General features: G+C 37.6%; 1 protein-coding gene across 5 annotated transcripts in view; it reads left to right on the plus strand.

Annotated features, from left to right (window-relative positions):
• Nucleotides 1-17,148, plus strand: part of LOC113225693 (phosphatidylinositol 4-phosphate 3-kinase C2 domain-containing subunit alpha) — a 73,087-nt gene that overhangs the window by 18,776 nt on the left and 37,163 nt on the right. For 4 of the 5 annotated variants that reach the window (XM_026458075.1, XM_026458080.1, XM_026458081.1 and 1 more), the window contains exons 7-16: nucleotides 3,586-3,782; nucleotides 5,501-5,591; nucleotides 7,794-7,937; nucleotides 9,182-9,270; nucleotides 11,320-11,557; nucleotides 12,588-12,796; nucleotides 13,473-13,686; nucleotides 15,028-15,232; nucleotides 15,912-16,127; nucleotides 16,711-16,829. In XM_026458075.1, the coding sequence (XP_026313860.1) occupies nucleotides 3,586-3,782; nucleotides 5,501-5,591; nucleotides 7,794-7,937; nucleotides 9,182-9,270; nucleotides 11,320-11,557; nucleotides 12,588-12,796; nucleotides 13,473-13,686; nucleotides 15,028-15,232; nucleotides 15,912-16,127; nucleotides 16,711-16,829 (1,722 nt within the window). The remainder of the gene's footprint in view (nucleotides 1-3,585; nucleotides 3,783-5,500; nucleotides 5,592-7,793; nucleotides 7,938-9,181; nucleotides 9,271-11,319; nucleotides 11,558-12,587; nucleotides 12,797-13,472; nucleotides 13,687-15,027; nucleotides 15,233-15,911; nucleotides 16,128-16,710; nucleotides 16,830-17,148) is intronic. The other variant, XM_026458079.1, reaches the window with a different exon arrangement.

The following is a 17,148-nucleotide window of genomic DNA, read 5'->3' on the forward strand; positions in this document are numbered from 1 at the left end:
GGCAATACCCAGAACACTCGAGATGAGAACCAATTTAGGAAAGTCCGTTTCCCAAATTAGTTCTACCGCAAATTGTATCATGGACTTGTAGCGCTGGACCCTCCAATACAGGATACAACTGGTCCGCATTGCAAATCTTTGGGCTACCGAACTTGTCAAAATATGACCGACTGAAAGCAACCAATCTATGAATTAAATACCAGTCGCTACGTTCCTGACTTTTTCCGCTTAATTCTATTTGCTTTTCACGAGTTTTGTTTAACTGAACCCACTAAAAAAAAATGTTTCAAACTAACCATTTCCACTGGCTACTTACTTTGAATTACGAACAAACTGAAGATCTGTTGTTGATGAACATATAGCATTTTTAATTTCTTGCATCTGCAGAACTATCTGAATGTATTTACCACTTTTCTTGCGCAACACGCATATGCGCGCGCACACACGCATCCACATGCACACACGCGCGCACCTTATGCCAATTATTAAGTTTTTTATTGGTTTATAAATATGTACAATTTTTACTGTTACTTCTGTAGGGTGGAGGCCTGGTGATACATAATACAGGTTTTACCTAGCCTAGACACCAGTCTCCCGTTGTAGCATTATTTATATCTATATTTGTACAAACTGCCTTTGTAATATTTGTAAGCTATTGGGAGAAAATAAATTTGTATTCTATATTTTATAGCCCCGCTTTAGGGAAACCTGGTATCGCGAGTACCATGGACACACACATAGATATCTTCAAATTACACCCAAACTCACTAAGAAAAATAAACGTAGGCCATACAAATATTTTTCCCGGCTCTGGACCCAATCAAATCCAGGACGTCTGCGTGGCAGATGTATGGTAAACGTTCGCCATGGAGGCAGTTGCAAGACATTGATATCAGATACTTCTTATCGTATCGATGGCACAATTTGTAATGCTTGCCATCGTGGTAAAAGGCTTTACCAATCTGCGTAATGTACTATCCAATAAACTAAACCGAAATTCGTACATATCCCTAAAAACCATTACCTAATGCTTCTTGGAACGGTTCGTCCGGACACGGACCATATGTGTCCTAGTTGCGTGGGGTTGCTAAACCGGGACACAAACGTAAACTTAGTGTTGGCTATCATGTTGGCAAGTGAACTTCTTGAGTGTTTGTCTCTCTATGTTGAAATCACTTCAATATGTGTTGAACTCCGTGGGTGTTTTCACAACTTTGTTTGGTATTTGGTTAGATTTTATTTTCAATTAAATTAAGGTTTGATAGTAACTCGCGAAATGTTATTTGGGCTATATCGGCTTAATCTTTGGCGATGAATAGAACTAAAGACGCAGTCGGTTCATAGTGTATTTTTAAGTTTGCTAGGAAAAAATACTTTTTTACATACTTTATATACACAAGCTAGCAACTATCATTACAGGACTAACCTAATGCAATAGTGTTGTTAAAATTATCGACTGATCTATATTGTTATGCGTAATGAGTTGGCCAATAAGTTCGTGCAGTTTTTGCCACCAGCTACCTTTAAACAGAATAAATCCTTTGAATTGTGATATTGTCCATGGTCATTTAAAAAATAATATTTTAATAAATGTAGAAGACGCGGGAAAGTTTTGAGTATTGAACTTACGACATTGAGTCATGAGAAACGCCCAGAACTGGCGAATAGTAAATTTCTTAATAAAATTCGTCGTTTTCATCATGATAATGCCAAAAACTATTACAGTTAAGTTGGCATGGCATATCATTAACCGATAATATCCGATATAAAAAATTTTTCAGATGTTCGCTTCGTTCGTTAAAGAATTTTGTAAAGAATTACGAAATTCTTTAAATAGACACGATTTTTATAACAAAGTGACCATCAAACTATAGTTGGATCTGTATTTTATAAGCCAGGAATTATCTTGAATGGGGAGTTCCAAAACTACGAAAGACGGTGTAACGTGTTGATGCAATGTGACATATCGCACCCTTAGTAATATAAGGGCAGAATCCAAAAAAAGTAGATTTTTGGGAAATCGCGTATAGATTCTGGATTCCTACATTACACCTATTTTTTCAAATAACATGCTTATTATTTAAGTTATAAATATGAAATTTGGCAGATTTGTTCTTTGATAAATGTATTATAAATAGCAATAAAAAAAAATAATATAAATAAATTCCATAAGTTTCAAGCAAGTTAAAAAAACACTTTCAAGTTAGACCCATATAGTACAAAAAATATAACAGAAATATGGAGCTATATAAGTTTGATCCCATTTATTATTTAAGTCCCTATCAATTCCCAAATTTCCCAAAAATCTACTTTTTTTGGATTGTGCCCTTATATTACTAAGGGTGCGATATGTAGTAGGTCACTGGTTAACGTATTGAAGGAAATGTTGAGTAGGAATAAGATTCATTATATTGTGGATGAATAAACACACTATGTAAGACTGTTCCTGTTTCATTATACGTCACTAACCAGATGACATCCCAACTACCTCATAGCACAACCACCCTAATATGAGAATGGCAAAAGAATGTAGATCAACATGGCCACACAGCGTGACACATCATTGATTAAATTTGTATTTTTACTTTAATTCCATACGGATATTTTGACTAACCACATACATTTATTTGTACGTTGCATTCCAGGAACCAACCCTTAAGTGTAAAAATGAGACATTTTATTACCCTATTGAAACACAATAAAGTCTGTATTTTTTGAAGACGGAGTAAAATGACATTTGTAGGGTTGCCATTTTACATAAAATTATAAATAGTCATGTAGTTGTTATCGACAGTTTTATCGATAGATTGTGAAAGAAGGTAACATTTTGCCAAAAATATCTGAATTGTGAATGTTGCACAATACTAATGATTACCAATTGCGTTTTTACCTTATTTTTTTTTTATTTTGACAGTTGGCGTACGAGTATCGAAATCAATTTCTATTCATATATATTTTATTAAGAACAGGCGGATTCTATAATGAATTAAGATGAAAAACTAAAAATATGTCTCTTCTTTGTATTTTTAATGGACGTAGTTCTAAATGCAGTGTTTGTATGTAATTGACTATTCAAACGAACATATGCATAGCAGTTGGTCTACTAACGGGCCGATGATGATTTAAATGAAACAAGTTCGGCTATTTATCGAATAAACGTAACCAACATCCAATCGATATCAATAGAATATCCGTCGACTGCAATCCCTAGCTACTTGGAAGCGGCAACACTTTTGTGCAATGAACTGTCATTTTAGTCCATCTTCAAAAATGACAGACTATACATAAGCCTTTCTAACTGATGTATTCATAGGCCCAAATAATATTTGGCTAAATATATTTATTTAATAATATCGTATCGTCCCTGACTGGGGTTTCTAATAAACTGTTTACTATTATAATTCTTAACAGTGTTTGATGACTTGAGCGCTGGGAGGAAGGAATGTGTTATATAATTTAATAATTGTAGGAAAACATTTTGTCAATGCCACTAAGCTTGATTTTACAACACTATCTAAAGTCGAAATTCAAACTTGCGTCACCGTTCTATAAATAAATTCTAACACAAACTTTTCTCTTATTCAGAACACAAGGTTGCAAGTGAATGCTCAAGTAGCGTGTATGAAGAATACGACCCTCTAGATTTTCTATACGGAGAGACAGAGATGCGAGATACAATATTTATGTATTCGACTGTGAATAAGAAGGAGAGCGCTACGCTTCCCTCACTGCCGCCCAAGAGCATGCCTTCAGTGCCTGCTGTGGCCAAAAGGAGTACAACAGTAAGTATCCAATTTGTTTTATCTTCATTATTAAAACAAAGATAGAACACATAGAAAAGTGTCTTCGACCCGGTGGGACTTGAACCCACGGTCATGCTGTACCGCAGCATTGCTCTTACCAACTGAGCCACAGTGTTTTTGTTAAAGATCTTTCTACTGACTTTCGGCATTCGTCGCTGCTAGTAACATCTAGTGAGTTTATCTTTATTGATTTTTAATTCATTCCTGAGCCGAGGCGGGCGATCAGTGAAATGAGGTTTGACAGTAAATATTGTAATAAAAATGTGCTTGACTACTATCCAAAAGCCATGGTAGCGTAATGTTTTGGTTTGACCTACCGCCGTCAACCCGAGGCCGTGGGTTCGAATCCGGGCTCGCACCGGAAAAGGAACACATCGTGATGAAACCTGCACGAATATAGCCTAAACCCTCGCCTCTAAGGAGACTCGTGGCCAGCAGTGGGGACGTATAAATGAGTTCATGATGATGATGAACATACTTGACCACAACTATTACCAGGCCTCAAACTAGAGAATTCCCTGTACTATGTACTGTACCAAATTCTGGCGAGTGTACACCGCGTGTAAAAACATCCCAGGCCGCGCTTGTTTATTTGACGACTTATGATATCTTGCGTAAATATTGTATGCACCTGGTACAATATACTGTATAAAAATTTCTATGCCATAACAACATCGACATACAAATAAATGGACGACGGGTCTAATACAAAAACCACGAAAAAAATGTCCCAAGTCAACCTATTTAAACGTAGTGACATGTAAAGGAATATGAAAAAGCTAAAACGTTGAATTTAAATTGTAATGTCATCGCAGTACTGTCTAATTTTGCTTGCTTCGCTGTCAGTCGAACAAACGAAGACTAAAGCGTAAATGACGCTCTGTATACGATTTTAACGCCCTATAAGTTCGGACACTTTTTAGCGCGGACCCGACGTCCATATAATTGTAAGTCAATGCATAACAATGTAAAATTTTTTCTATAATGTGCCGATAGTGTATCTAAATAAACAAATAAATAAAAACTTGTAGCTTTGACAAGCTTCTATATTATCTAGTTGTTGAGTGTTACATTTACATCGCAACGAAAACTATTCAATAACATTATTTTTTATATTGTAATTAATTTCATTTTTAATTTAGAAATGCCGTGCCTGGCTGCCATGTATAGATCCCGGGTTTAATTCCCGGGCCGGGAAAAATATTCGAATGTCCTACATTTATTTCTCTCGTGAATTCGGGTGTAATTTGTGGTTGTCTATGTGTGTATCCATGGCACCCGCGATACAGGGTCTTCCTAGTGCGGGGCTATGAGTGGCTGTGTAAAGTAAAAAAAATACGCTAAATGGTGGATAAGTAGAAGTGCCATCTATTTGTACTAAAATTGTGATTATTTGTAAAGTAATTCGACATTTATTGTAATTAAACCTATTGAATGTCAACATGTTTCACCATCATGATATTTAATTATTTTTTGTGAAATTACTCCACTACTTTGTTATAATTATTAATATAAAGATCGAACGCGTAGAAAAAAATCGTTCGATCCGGCTGGATTCGAACCAATGTCTTCTAGCAAACCAGACGCTATTCCAACTAAGCCACGCAGCGAACTAGCGGACCTCACGAATTTTTCCATGTGCTTGTTGCAGATCCTTGTTTTTCGTTTTTTAACGACTTTTTTATTAATTGTTTCAGAAAAAACTTTACGACTGCATAGTTAAAAGTAGGACAAAGAATTACGACAGCGAATACAAGGCCTTCTTGAATATGGTTCTTGATGTTAGAAGTGAGTATAAGTACCATTTTAATTATCATAAATATTTTATACTTCATGGTGACACAATTCAATCACTTCTCTTTCTTATATCCTTAAGGATACTACTTTCCATCCGTGACTTCGTACTCTTTAAAAAGTATCCAACGTGCACGTGCAGGTTATCTAAATTGTCTACATACTAAATTTTATCCAAATCCGTGTATCAAAATATATTTACTTCAAGGAAGTTGTACGCGTAGAGTGGTTATAGCCTCTCTCTGAACTACTGGGTTATTGCATTGGATTTTGCAGTTAGACGGGTCCTTTAGGTGAATAAATGAACAATGTTAACATTCATCCAGTTTAAGTTATGACCAGAAATCAGATTAGGCAGAGTCCATTTAAATTGGAATAGTCTGGACAAAAAGCTGATATTTGAAAGGAAGTATGAACTTTTTAGCAACAAAATAAAATCGAAAATCTCTCTCTCATATGGTAGCATTGATGGGCAACGCCCGGGCTACATTATATAAAATTTTTGTCGTAAATTGAGTTTTATCCAAACACTTGTACTGAATTAATATAGAGCTTGGTACTTTAATCCTAGAAAAATTTAACCAGCCCTAAAGTTTTTGCTACATGATTAAGCTTTAGTTATAGAGCTTAGGAGAATAATAAATAAAATATTGAGACCTGCATTTTTTTAAATTGTTTTAAAACAAAAGTGTACAATGTTAAATTAATTACCAGCTACTCGGCGATACTAAAAAAACTCCAAAGAGTAGCAATACTTATACGCTAAATTATTCAAAAACTGCATGGAACAGGCGAAGGTCAGGGACCATACTGCCTGGTCATTAGTTTCTCTTTTTAACCGACTTCAAAAAAGGAGGAGGTTCTCAATTCGACTGTATTTTTTTTGTATGTATGTTACGCGATAACTCACAGCATTTGTGAACCGATTTTCATGATTATTTTTTTGTTGGAAAGACGGTACCTCCATAGTGGTCCCATTTCATTTTGAAGGAAATCATCGTCCTCTGATCACGCATTAACATTCATATTTATAAATAGCGCCTAAATTTTACTTAAGGAGCAATTATTTTAATGGTTAGTTTTGTTATTCTCCAATTCAAGTTTCCAATTCGTTTTTCTCTCTCAATGTACTTTGAGTAGTGAGAACCGATTTTTATTATCTCCAGTGTCAAGTCCTGTATAGTGGCGAACTAGGGAATATTTCAATAAAACTTGGCTAATAGATGTAATTCCACGTACTGTTCAGGTCGGTTTTCGTAGTACTCTGTACTGAGATTATTCTTCAGTACAAAATGTTTCGATGTAAGTCTTCAGTATTTCAGTAAAAACTCTTAAATTGCAACTAGAATGACATTCACACCTGATCTGTCATTGACCACAAAAAATTAAATAAAAATCCGTTCCGTTTTACGTTAAATATTATTAATAACGATTTTCTTTTTTGCAGGAAATTGCAGGTCAAAAATAAATTGTTTTTAATGCCTTACAAAAAACCAAATGATAGCCTGGTTAATTTTTTATTAATTTTAGTACTATTAACGGAACAAGTCTTTTATTGATATTATTATAAAAATATCCTATAAATTGCGACTATTATTATTCCGCATTGAAACCTATCTAAAGACGCTACTGAGACCATCGTGTTGGCTCAGTACACGTCCGTAGATTAGAAAGCGAGTAAGGGAGTGAAAGTGAGCGCGGCGCCACAATTCACTTTTGTTTTTTCTTTTGGTTATTTATTTATTAATCCCCTTATTATCCCGCGCAGTACGAGAGACTGTACAGTATTGCGAGTTGGATATTTTACTTTTTATTCTGAAAATTGTTACCCTAAGTCATTGACTTACAAATAAATGGACGACGGGTCTAATACAAAAACCACGAAAAAAATGTCCCAAGTCAACCTATTCGAAATTTAAATTGTAATGTCATCGCAGTATCGCGCTGTCAGTAGAACAAATGAAGACTAAAGCGGAGTGTCGCGCTCTGTATACGATTTTAACGCCTTACAAGGCGGACACTTTTTAGCGCGGACCCGACGTCCATATAATTGTAAGTCAATGCCCTAAGTCGAAAAATCCGGACGGATGGTACCCCTGATAACACCTCACTTTGAAAGAAGCAATACTAAATATTTATAATTTGCAATAACGATGAACATAACGGTTTGTTAAGTATATATTTTATTTGTGACAGAAAAATACGTGTACTCTGATGAGAATACGAACCCCGGCCACGTGATAGCGGCGCGGTCGGGCGGCCGCTACCCGCCCAACACAAGCATCAAGATGCTGGTGCACCACGCGCACTCCGACGAGCCCATCACGTTCACCTCCGATGGTACGTTGAATCCATTACAACAGCTGTACAGATTCGTAGCAATAGGGCACCGTGCGAAAGAGTTCGTCCAGGGAAGTACTGCCACCTTACCTACTTCTACCGCCAAGCAGTAATGTGAGCATTACTGCGTTTCGGTTTCGAAGGGTAAGGTTGCTGGTGAAATTCCAGGCACATGAGACTTATCAACTTATGTCTCAGGGTGACGGGCGCTGTGCAGTGCCCCTCAGATCTTTGTGTTTTAAAGCTCTGAGTGGCTTTGCAACTGTTATGGACAGGTGTGTCGCTTACCATCAGGCGCACGACTTGTTCGTCCTGTCACTTTAAATCATTAAAAAAACAGTCAAACTCAATATACAAGGAACGAAAATTGTATGGCACCCCTAGCATATACAAGAAGTGACATTTTTTTGTAAAAATTTTACGGGCTCGCTACTGACTGTAAACTCATGGTGTAGGTATCTAACCTGTATAGGTTTTAACACTGAGGAAATAATAGTACTATACCGGTCCTCACACGGCTGTGGCGCTACGAGGGAAAGTGTTAATCACTGTAGACTGGATGTTTGTTCTGGGGGCCTATCACTACCTCTAAAAACAACATTACTTTAACCTTACATTGACTTTTCGTACCATGACGCGCTTAAAGTAAGCTTATTATAATGTTAAAACTATGAAGTTTTATTGGCAGCTTTGTGACTATTCATGATTCATATCCACGGAGGCAGTTAAATTAGTATTTTTGCCAATCGAAAGGATCAATTACAAGAATTAATTCCTTTTTGGTAACATAGCATTAAAGGAACAGTACGAGTACTTTCCCTCCGAGTTCCATAGCAGTGGCGACGCCCTGTAACTTAGGTTATCCAATTCCGGAACTTATTCGTGCTTTATCACCAATTTAACACTAATAAGTGACAACTTAATAGATAGTCTACTGATAGAATTCGCGTATGAAGGGTAAAAGCCTATCTGCACATATCGGTGACCACCAATGATGTTAAGTGCCACGAACGCCAAGTGTCAGTGAAAGATTATATTGTTCCGTACATTTTGTACGAAACTATCCGTACTTGTGTCAGTGACGTCGCTTTTGCTCCGACGCCTGCCGTGATCCGATGCGAATTTTTATCTAGCGTCAGCACTGAGAAATGCAAATTGCACGTCACGGTACTGAACGCCGCTTAATTCGAGTTGGTGGCAATCTCTAATAAAGAGCATGTATAGAATTATGTCTCCTATTTCAGTTGAATCGACTGTGGAACATGTGATTCTTCAAATTGTTTGTTCTCTCGAAGAAGATGCAAGAGAAGACATTTCAGTATATTCGCTGAGGGTAAGTTTTTTGTTGCTCAGTTTCCCGAAAAGTACAACTTGGGGCTGCTCAAGACTAAAATTGTTTAGGGTAATTCAAGATTAGTGAATAGAAATTGTCTAGACATGTGAGTATCATCGTTGGTCACGTCTTCGCTTAACATTGGGGAAGATGGTGGCCAAATGTGCGTCTGTATTGACAGATGAATAAATCCGTCATATTCATTTCATACTTCTTCAGGTAATAGTAATTGTAGAATATTGACGTTTGAAGACCATATCGAAAGAGTAAGATTATAACATTGACCTACCAACAAATGGACGTCGGGTCTAATACAAAAACCACGAAAAAATGTCCGAAGTTAACCTACACAAACGGAGTGACATGTAACGAAATATAAAAAACTAAAACATTTAATTTAAATTGTAACATCATTGCAGTACTGCCTAATTTTGCTTGTATTTCGGGCAAATGTAGTTTCTGACTTCTGATAGGTAATCCCAAGACGTAAAACGAGTACAATAATATTTTGTTAGTTATTGCTAACGTTTAATAAAAAAAATCATTTTAAAAATAAGATTATAATCAAAGCGACTCTATAGTTTCTTTGTTCTAAATATTTCAATCGCTTGTGGTTCGAACAATTGAATTTGACCAAGAAATTTATATAAGCTTCTTGAAATTGACGTTATGGGTCTCTTTCCATCTTTTGCGCATGTAATGTGTAGAAAAAGGACAGTTAGCTATTTGATTATTATGTGTGCTTTTGTAATTTATACTCACGATTCATTCATATATAACTTAAATTAAATACTGTAAAACTGTACAAAATAACACTTTTAAATGAGAACTATGATAACACAATATATTTGTTTAGTGACAATATGATACAAAATCCTGTTTTTACACTTTGCTGCAGTAATTTTTACAAGTTATTATTATATAGTACTGCATGATTGATAACCGCACTGTCAGCAACAACCGAAGACTGTTGCGCGATTGACGCTCTGTATGCGATTTTAACGCCCTATAGGTGCGGACACTTTTTAGCGCGATCCCGACATCCATTTATTATAGGTCAATGGGTTATAAGACCACTCAAAGGGTAATAGGTAATTAACCTTTGAAAATAATGCTAATATATAATATCCGCCGCCTTAATAATAAAGCGACAAAATTTGGAAAATAAATTTTTTAGGATATCAGTAAAATATAATTTCAAAATACATATAGTTATTCATATATAACTTCTATTTGATATAGAACCATATTTTATGGATACGTTACATAGTGTACATATTTTTTATAATTTATTGTCCAATTTATTTCGGAAACAAAGTACTAAGGACAAGTCACAGTGTAAATTTTCACAAAAGGATCATTTACAACACTTCTTCCTTCATTTGTTTATCCTCCTCGCCATAAATAAATTTATAGAAATAGCTGCTTCTACATATTTAAAAAAATGTTCAATAATTTATTAAAATTAAATTCTAAAAAAAAGCTAAACTAAAAAAAAACTAAATGAAATTCTAAAAAAGAAATTCTAAGGATCTACTTTTAAATTACAATTGACATAAAGGCTTTTGATACATTGCTTCTAAAGTAATAAAGAATGTTTAGAATTTACTAATTTAAAGTGAAATTGACTGTAAAAAATAAATAAATAAAAGTTGTTCTGATTCCAATGCAAGTAGCTAAAGCACTTGTGTTATGGAAGTCGGAAACAACGACGCGACGGTACCACAAACACCCAGACCCACAACTATATAGAAAAGTTAGTTTTTCTACATTAACCCGGCCGGATATCGAACCCGGGACCTCAGGGATGGCTTACCATGAAAATCGATGAGCAAGCCATTCGACCACGGAGATCGTCGCACTGTAGAGGCCATATGAAAAATTCAATTAACATTTACACACCTGCTTGCAGGTTGAATACATTGGTAATTTTACATAAGATACTTACTGTATTCTGGCAAATAAACTTATTCGACCCCATTCTCATGTCAACGACCATAGCTGAAAATTGGTTCCGCCTGGTTAAACTGTAACGAAACCGTACTACAGGTATGGGGTGCAAAAGAATACCTAACGCCTGGCAGTACTCTGAGCGAGTACGACTACATTCGCGAATGCGTGCGACTAGAAAAAGACGTCCGTCTATGTCTACACGACGGCAAGGACGTTTCTTTAGCGAGAACGGAACGGGACGACGCCAGAGACGGACACTTGACCCTGGACGATCTGATGCCTACGCAGGGAGCCTCACCGCAGTTGTCTTTTGATAACCTTTCTATTTTGCTTGGTAAGTGACAATTATTCATGACCTTAAAGGCAAACTAGGCTAAATATGTAAAGTGAGAACAAATAGAGCCTATTTGCTCGAGCTACAATTAGTTAGTTGCAGGTTAATGTAGGTGATTCTCTTAAATTATAAGACTTTCGTGGTTATTATTTAAATGATTATCACTAATTACAGGTTTCTTACCATGCTATGATTTCTTTTTATCTTGCCGGTATTACGGAACGGTTACAAGCTCACATGGTCACGAGGTTACTGGCCAGCGGCAAATGACAGCTTTAAGAGTATCTGTATTACCCTCTTTCATTGTCGACGACAGCCTTTATCTCGATTACTGGTGGGGTTACCATTGTCACTCACTTTTTTCCAACAAATCACTCTTGCTCCGCATGCGAGACTGAAGTTGAGCCCTTTTTTATTTAATATGATTTTTTTGTGAAATAACTCCACAAGTTTTGTTATGGTTATAAATACTAAGATCGAACCCACGTCCATGCTGCACCGTAGCTTTGCTCTAACCATCTGAGCCACGGGTCCACTTACCTTAGTTAGTGACATCTAATGAGAGATTTTTTAATAACCTTTTCAACGCAGCAGCATAGACGTGTGTTCAAGACCCACTGGGTCGACGAAAATTTTTCTGTGTGTTCGATCCTTCAACCCTTTTTGTTTTGTTCAAAATTAATCTGACTTTGGAAGTAAATTATTAAAATCATTTATGTTATAGAATATCAGAATGTTTTTGCGATGATATTCATTAATTTTTTTGTGAAAATACTTTACTAGTTTGTTGTTATTATTGATCCAAACATCGAACAAACACTAAGAAAAATTCCTTCGATCCATCTGGGTTCGAACCAGAGATTTCGTCATACTAGAGTTATCGCTTTCCCAACTGAACTACGGAACGAGTCAGTAGATCTTTGTATTTCGGTTTTAACGGCTTTTCTGTCTGGAATGTTTCTTTGTGTAAGTTTTCATGTACCGTGAAGTTCAGGAATGGGTTTGGTAAAAAAGGCACGTTGCCCCGCAGAGACGCTGGAGGGCGAGCTGTCGCGCGCCGTGGGCGTGACGCGGGGCGAGGGCAGCTGCTCGCCCAAGGCCGTGTTCCAGGCCGTCAAGGCCATCTGCGCGCTGGCCGGCGGCGTCGAGACGCTGCACGTCACGCACACGCTCAACGCCTTCGCGCAGGCCTGCACCGCGCAGGTAGCTCCGCCGCGAAACTCACAAAACGAATTTGTGGTACGAACAAGTCGCACGCCTGGCCGTAACAGTCGCAGTGACACTAAATAGCAAACATCCGAGGGGCAATGCCACTGCGCTCGTCATTCTGAGACATAAGTTGACAAGTCCCATGTGCCCGCAATTTCGCCAGCACCCTTACCCTTCAAAACCCGAATGCAGCAATGCCCACATTAGAACATGCCGGCAAAAATAGGTAAGGTGGCAGTACTATCCTGGATGAACTCTTTCACAAGGAGCTCTACTGGTACTAAGAATAACCTACGACATAGAACTGAAACTTCGTTTCAATTGCATTTACACAAAAAGCATAAAACTTAAGGTTTATTCTAAATCCATTTATTTATTTTAGTGGTCTATTAGTGAGAGAGGTCTAATATAGGTTGTGACGTCATGTTTCGTTAACATTACACATTTCCCCCTATTATTTCGTGGTCCATTTTTGTAAATTTTAGACAAATCTGTCGACAGAGACGTGCTGACGACCTCGATGTCCCAACGGTTGCGACAGCGCTGGGTGAGAAGGTCCCGGGTTCGATTCCCGGAAGGACCAAATTGGAAAATGCCCAATGAATTCCGACGCTCTGGTGCTCATAGTACTCAATTCCCAAGTTGAGATTAGGCCACTGGTATAGTACACGAGATCGGCTACTCGATAACAAGAGTCGGTCCTCAGGGCAACAGCAACGCCGTGACCCCCGTGATCCACGCCGACGACGGCCAGTACTCGTCGGTGTCGATCCGCCCGGCGACGGCCCGCGAGGCGCTGGCGCAGCAGTGCAGCCGCGTCCGGGACGCGGTCCGCTCCCTCGTGGCGCTCTACAGCCGGACCAGGCTGCTCGACTTCCAGCTGGCCGAGGCGCCTTACGTCACGCCCGCTAATCCTGATAGTGAGTACCCCCTCAGTTTATTTCAAAACGATTTCCACCGACATTGGTTAGTCTAGGCATAATGGAACTAGTAAATTGTTTTATTCATTCAACTCGCGACTTCCATGCCCGTTTGTTTTGTAACAAAGCGTCTGACAATTTTCTGTGGCATTGTAAACCGAAAACATATTTCTCCATACAACAAATAAATAGTTTTTTTTCTGTGTTAAAATAGTATTTTATGCAATAGTTACATAATGTACATTTTTATAGTTGAGTGCCGTGTTAGGCAACGAGGCTTTGCCGAGTGTATGTAATAGGTATATAATAAATATAAGCAATAGCTATGAGATTTTAAAACCTTATTACAATACTTTTTTTTAATAAATGTTAACTCATTTATTTGGGTATGCAAAGGTTCCATACGGCCTCTTCATATATTTACTCGTAGATGAAAGCCAAACAGACGCTACAAAACAACAAACCAAAGATATAGAATAGAACTAGCCAAGTACCGCATATATTTTAATCAATCATTTTTTTAATAAAGATTTATGGCCCGATTGCAAGACTTATGCCAAATTAACCAATCAGGGGGCAATGTAGTGTTTGAGTAGCGTCCTAATTAATATTGTAATTAGAAAAAATACGACGTTTTTATCTTGAAACTCACTATAGTTCTGTGTACAGAATTTTAACAAAAATTTTCAGTTCAATGGCAAGTACCACAGACAATACAATTTTGATTCAGAACTAAAAGGAACGCCTTTATGATATGGTTAATGAAATTATAATTGACAGATTAAAATACAGGAGTAGAAAAATATATTTTTCTCTGGTACAAACAACATAGCAAGATACTACACAATTATCTACCTTGTTTAGAATATCTATATCATAATAAATAAAAATTAACTCGGTATGGCTCAATTGCTCCAATTATTAGTTTGGCCCGACAAATTTCAAATATTTGTTTTTCAAGTATTATTCGTTTGTCCTTCTTCGTCGTTTCTTCGTCGTTTCTTCGTTTGTCCTTCTTCGTCGTTTCTTCTTCGACGTGCAGATTTTGTCACGATATTTACCTACACCGTTAGTGTGAGGCACTACTAATAATGTACGTAACTTAGTAATTACAGTCTATTCCACATAGGACCCATCCTATGTGGAACCCACACTGTCGCAGTACCCATACTGCGACATTTCAAAGTTTTACGTTGCATGCATACTATTTTTAACTAAGCCTGCATGAAGTTGATTACGACTTCACGCGTTAACTGTAAACATGCAGTCAATCTGTTACCAGCCTTGGTGTACAATTCAAAAGTTGGAGGCGCCTATTCTAATGAGTAATACTTTCTTCAGAAGCGGTGCCAGCTCACTCTATCTCCGAGACAACCCTGTTCTGCATCGAAGCAGTGCACTGCCTGCCCCACTCCTGGAACCATGACGAATATTTGTTCCAAGCTCAAGTCTACTACGGGACGCGCCCGTTGAAGACAAAACACGTCACACTGTCCTCCAAAATTGAAAGCGGGGGATTCTACCCGAGAATCATATTTGACACCTGGTAAGTTTTTACATTTAGTGTACACATATTTACGTGATCGCTGGCGACACCTGCCATCGTAAACTCAATGTAAATTCATTCACAAATTAAGTAAGTGCAAAGACAATATTATTATCAAAATTTAATTATTATAATAATATCAAAATTTTGATGTTACCGTCTAATATTATCCACAAATTTTACTACCTAGGTCGATCTGGAAGGGTCATAATCGGCTTGAGACTACCTGCTTAATGTGCTCGCGCAGAAAAAGTGACAAAATATAACATTTTTCTATTTCTAAAAAAGCTCAAAATGTGTCAATAATATACAAAAAAGTAAAGAAATTAATCTCTTTGTTTTCGTAGTACATTTTAAAAAATATGCAATTTTTTACTTTATCCTGTTTCTATTAGCGCAAAATGTACTTGTTCAGGTTCTCAGCATTCAAATGACATCAAAATTTAACTATGTCAAGTTTGTGAATCAATCTCATAGGTGATGCAGGCAAGTATAATTTTCTCAAAATAAGATAAAAAGCAGCTGTTTTCAATGGTATGAGGAACCACCCTCATATGGGGTGTTTTATTTGATAAAATTCATCATAGAACTATAGTACTACATCCGCGGATACATTGTATATGTGGATTGTATATCGTATATGCCTGTAAATGTTGTAATTCCCTGTTATTTGTTACAGGCTTAATCTAGAAGACTTGCCAATAAACGCACTGCCTCGCGAGTCGCGTTTGATTATCATCCTTTACGGACGAACTCTAAGAGCAGTGGACAACAAAGCTGCCGAGAACAACGAAAACAATCAGCAGAACAGCGAGAACGGTGAAGACAACGGTCATCTTCAGTACGAGCAGGTCGAACTTGGGTGGTCGGCTATACAGCTCTTTGATTACAACGGGTGTGTTTTAGAATTTTTATCTGTTGCCGACAAACTAATTTAAAAAGTCCAGCAACTTGTGACAAAATGTACACGAATAAAACCATTTTTTCACCATCATATAAGATAGAAGTCAATTGGGACTTCTATCTTATGTGATGGCAATTGACAATGAAGTCGACGATAGCCTTGAAAAGCCCAAGTTAAATCGTTCAGGGAACAAGTCTGCACGCCGGGAATTGCACTCGATAGCCGTTCGCCATATGTATGTGGAAGCGTAACGCTTCGTGCAAATCCTTGGAATATCCACAACTTAGTGGTGGAACCCCAGCCAACGTCTGGTCCTCGACAATGGACAGGGGAAGGCGGAATTAAATCGTGCGATTCCCTCGCATACTCCGTGATATATCCTGTAGAATAGCGATAAGCAGGCAACTTCACGACGGTGTTCAAGGCTCTGCAGCTTCACGACTACTAATTCCGATTCACCTATAAGCCTCTTGACACGCTTTGCAACTGAATCCAAGCATTTTGTACGAGTTACATTACCCGACTTTTTTATGATTAAAAATGATTATCATAATAACGTGTCTCTTCTATACAGAATGCTTGCGTCAGGCCACTATATCCTGCCACTGTGGCCCACTTATTGCGATGGACGCATGGGACCAGCGCCTCATCCTATGAACTCGCCGCCTGGGCCCCATCCTTGGGTTAATATTGGTAAATTTTCTTTTGATCTTAACTACAGTTTTTTATACGACTTGCAGCGTTGTCAACTTAGCGACTTTGTCACTAGAATCTATTTAGCAACAAAAAAACCCACTTAATTTTAAAGAAACGAAGCGCCTGATCATTTAATCCGACAATTTAGTCGCTTCCAGTTTCTTATACGAAACGCCTTGATTGTTTTGTCCGGAGATTAGCCATTGTCGCCGAAATCACTCGCCAGGGGTAAAATACTGCCTACAGAGCAACTCACTTTCACTCCTGTGAAAAATAGACCATGTTTATACAATTTTAATTCTGCTAATTTCCGCGA

Source organism: Hyposmocoma kahamanoa, unplaced genomic scaffold, assembly GCF_003589595.1.
Source record: "Hyposmocoma kahamanoa isolate Upper Pololo Valley unplaced genomic scaffold, ASM358959v1 169, whole genome shotgun sequence".
NCBI classification, from domain to species: Eukaryota; Metazoa; Arthropoda; class Insecta; order Lepidoptera; family Cosmopterigidae; genus Hyposmocoma; species Hyposmocoma kahamanoa.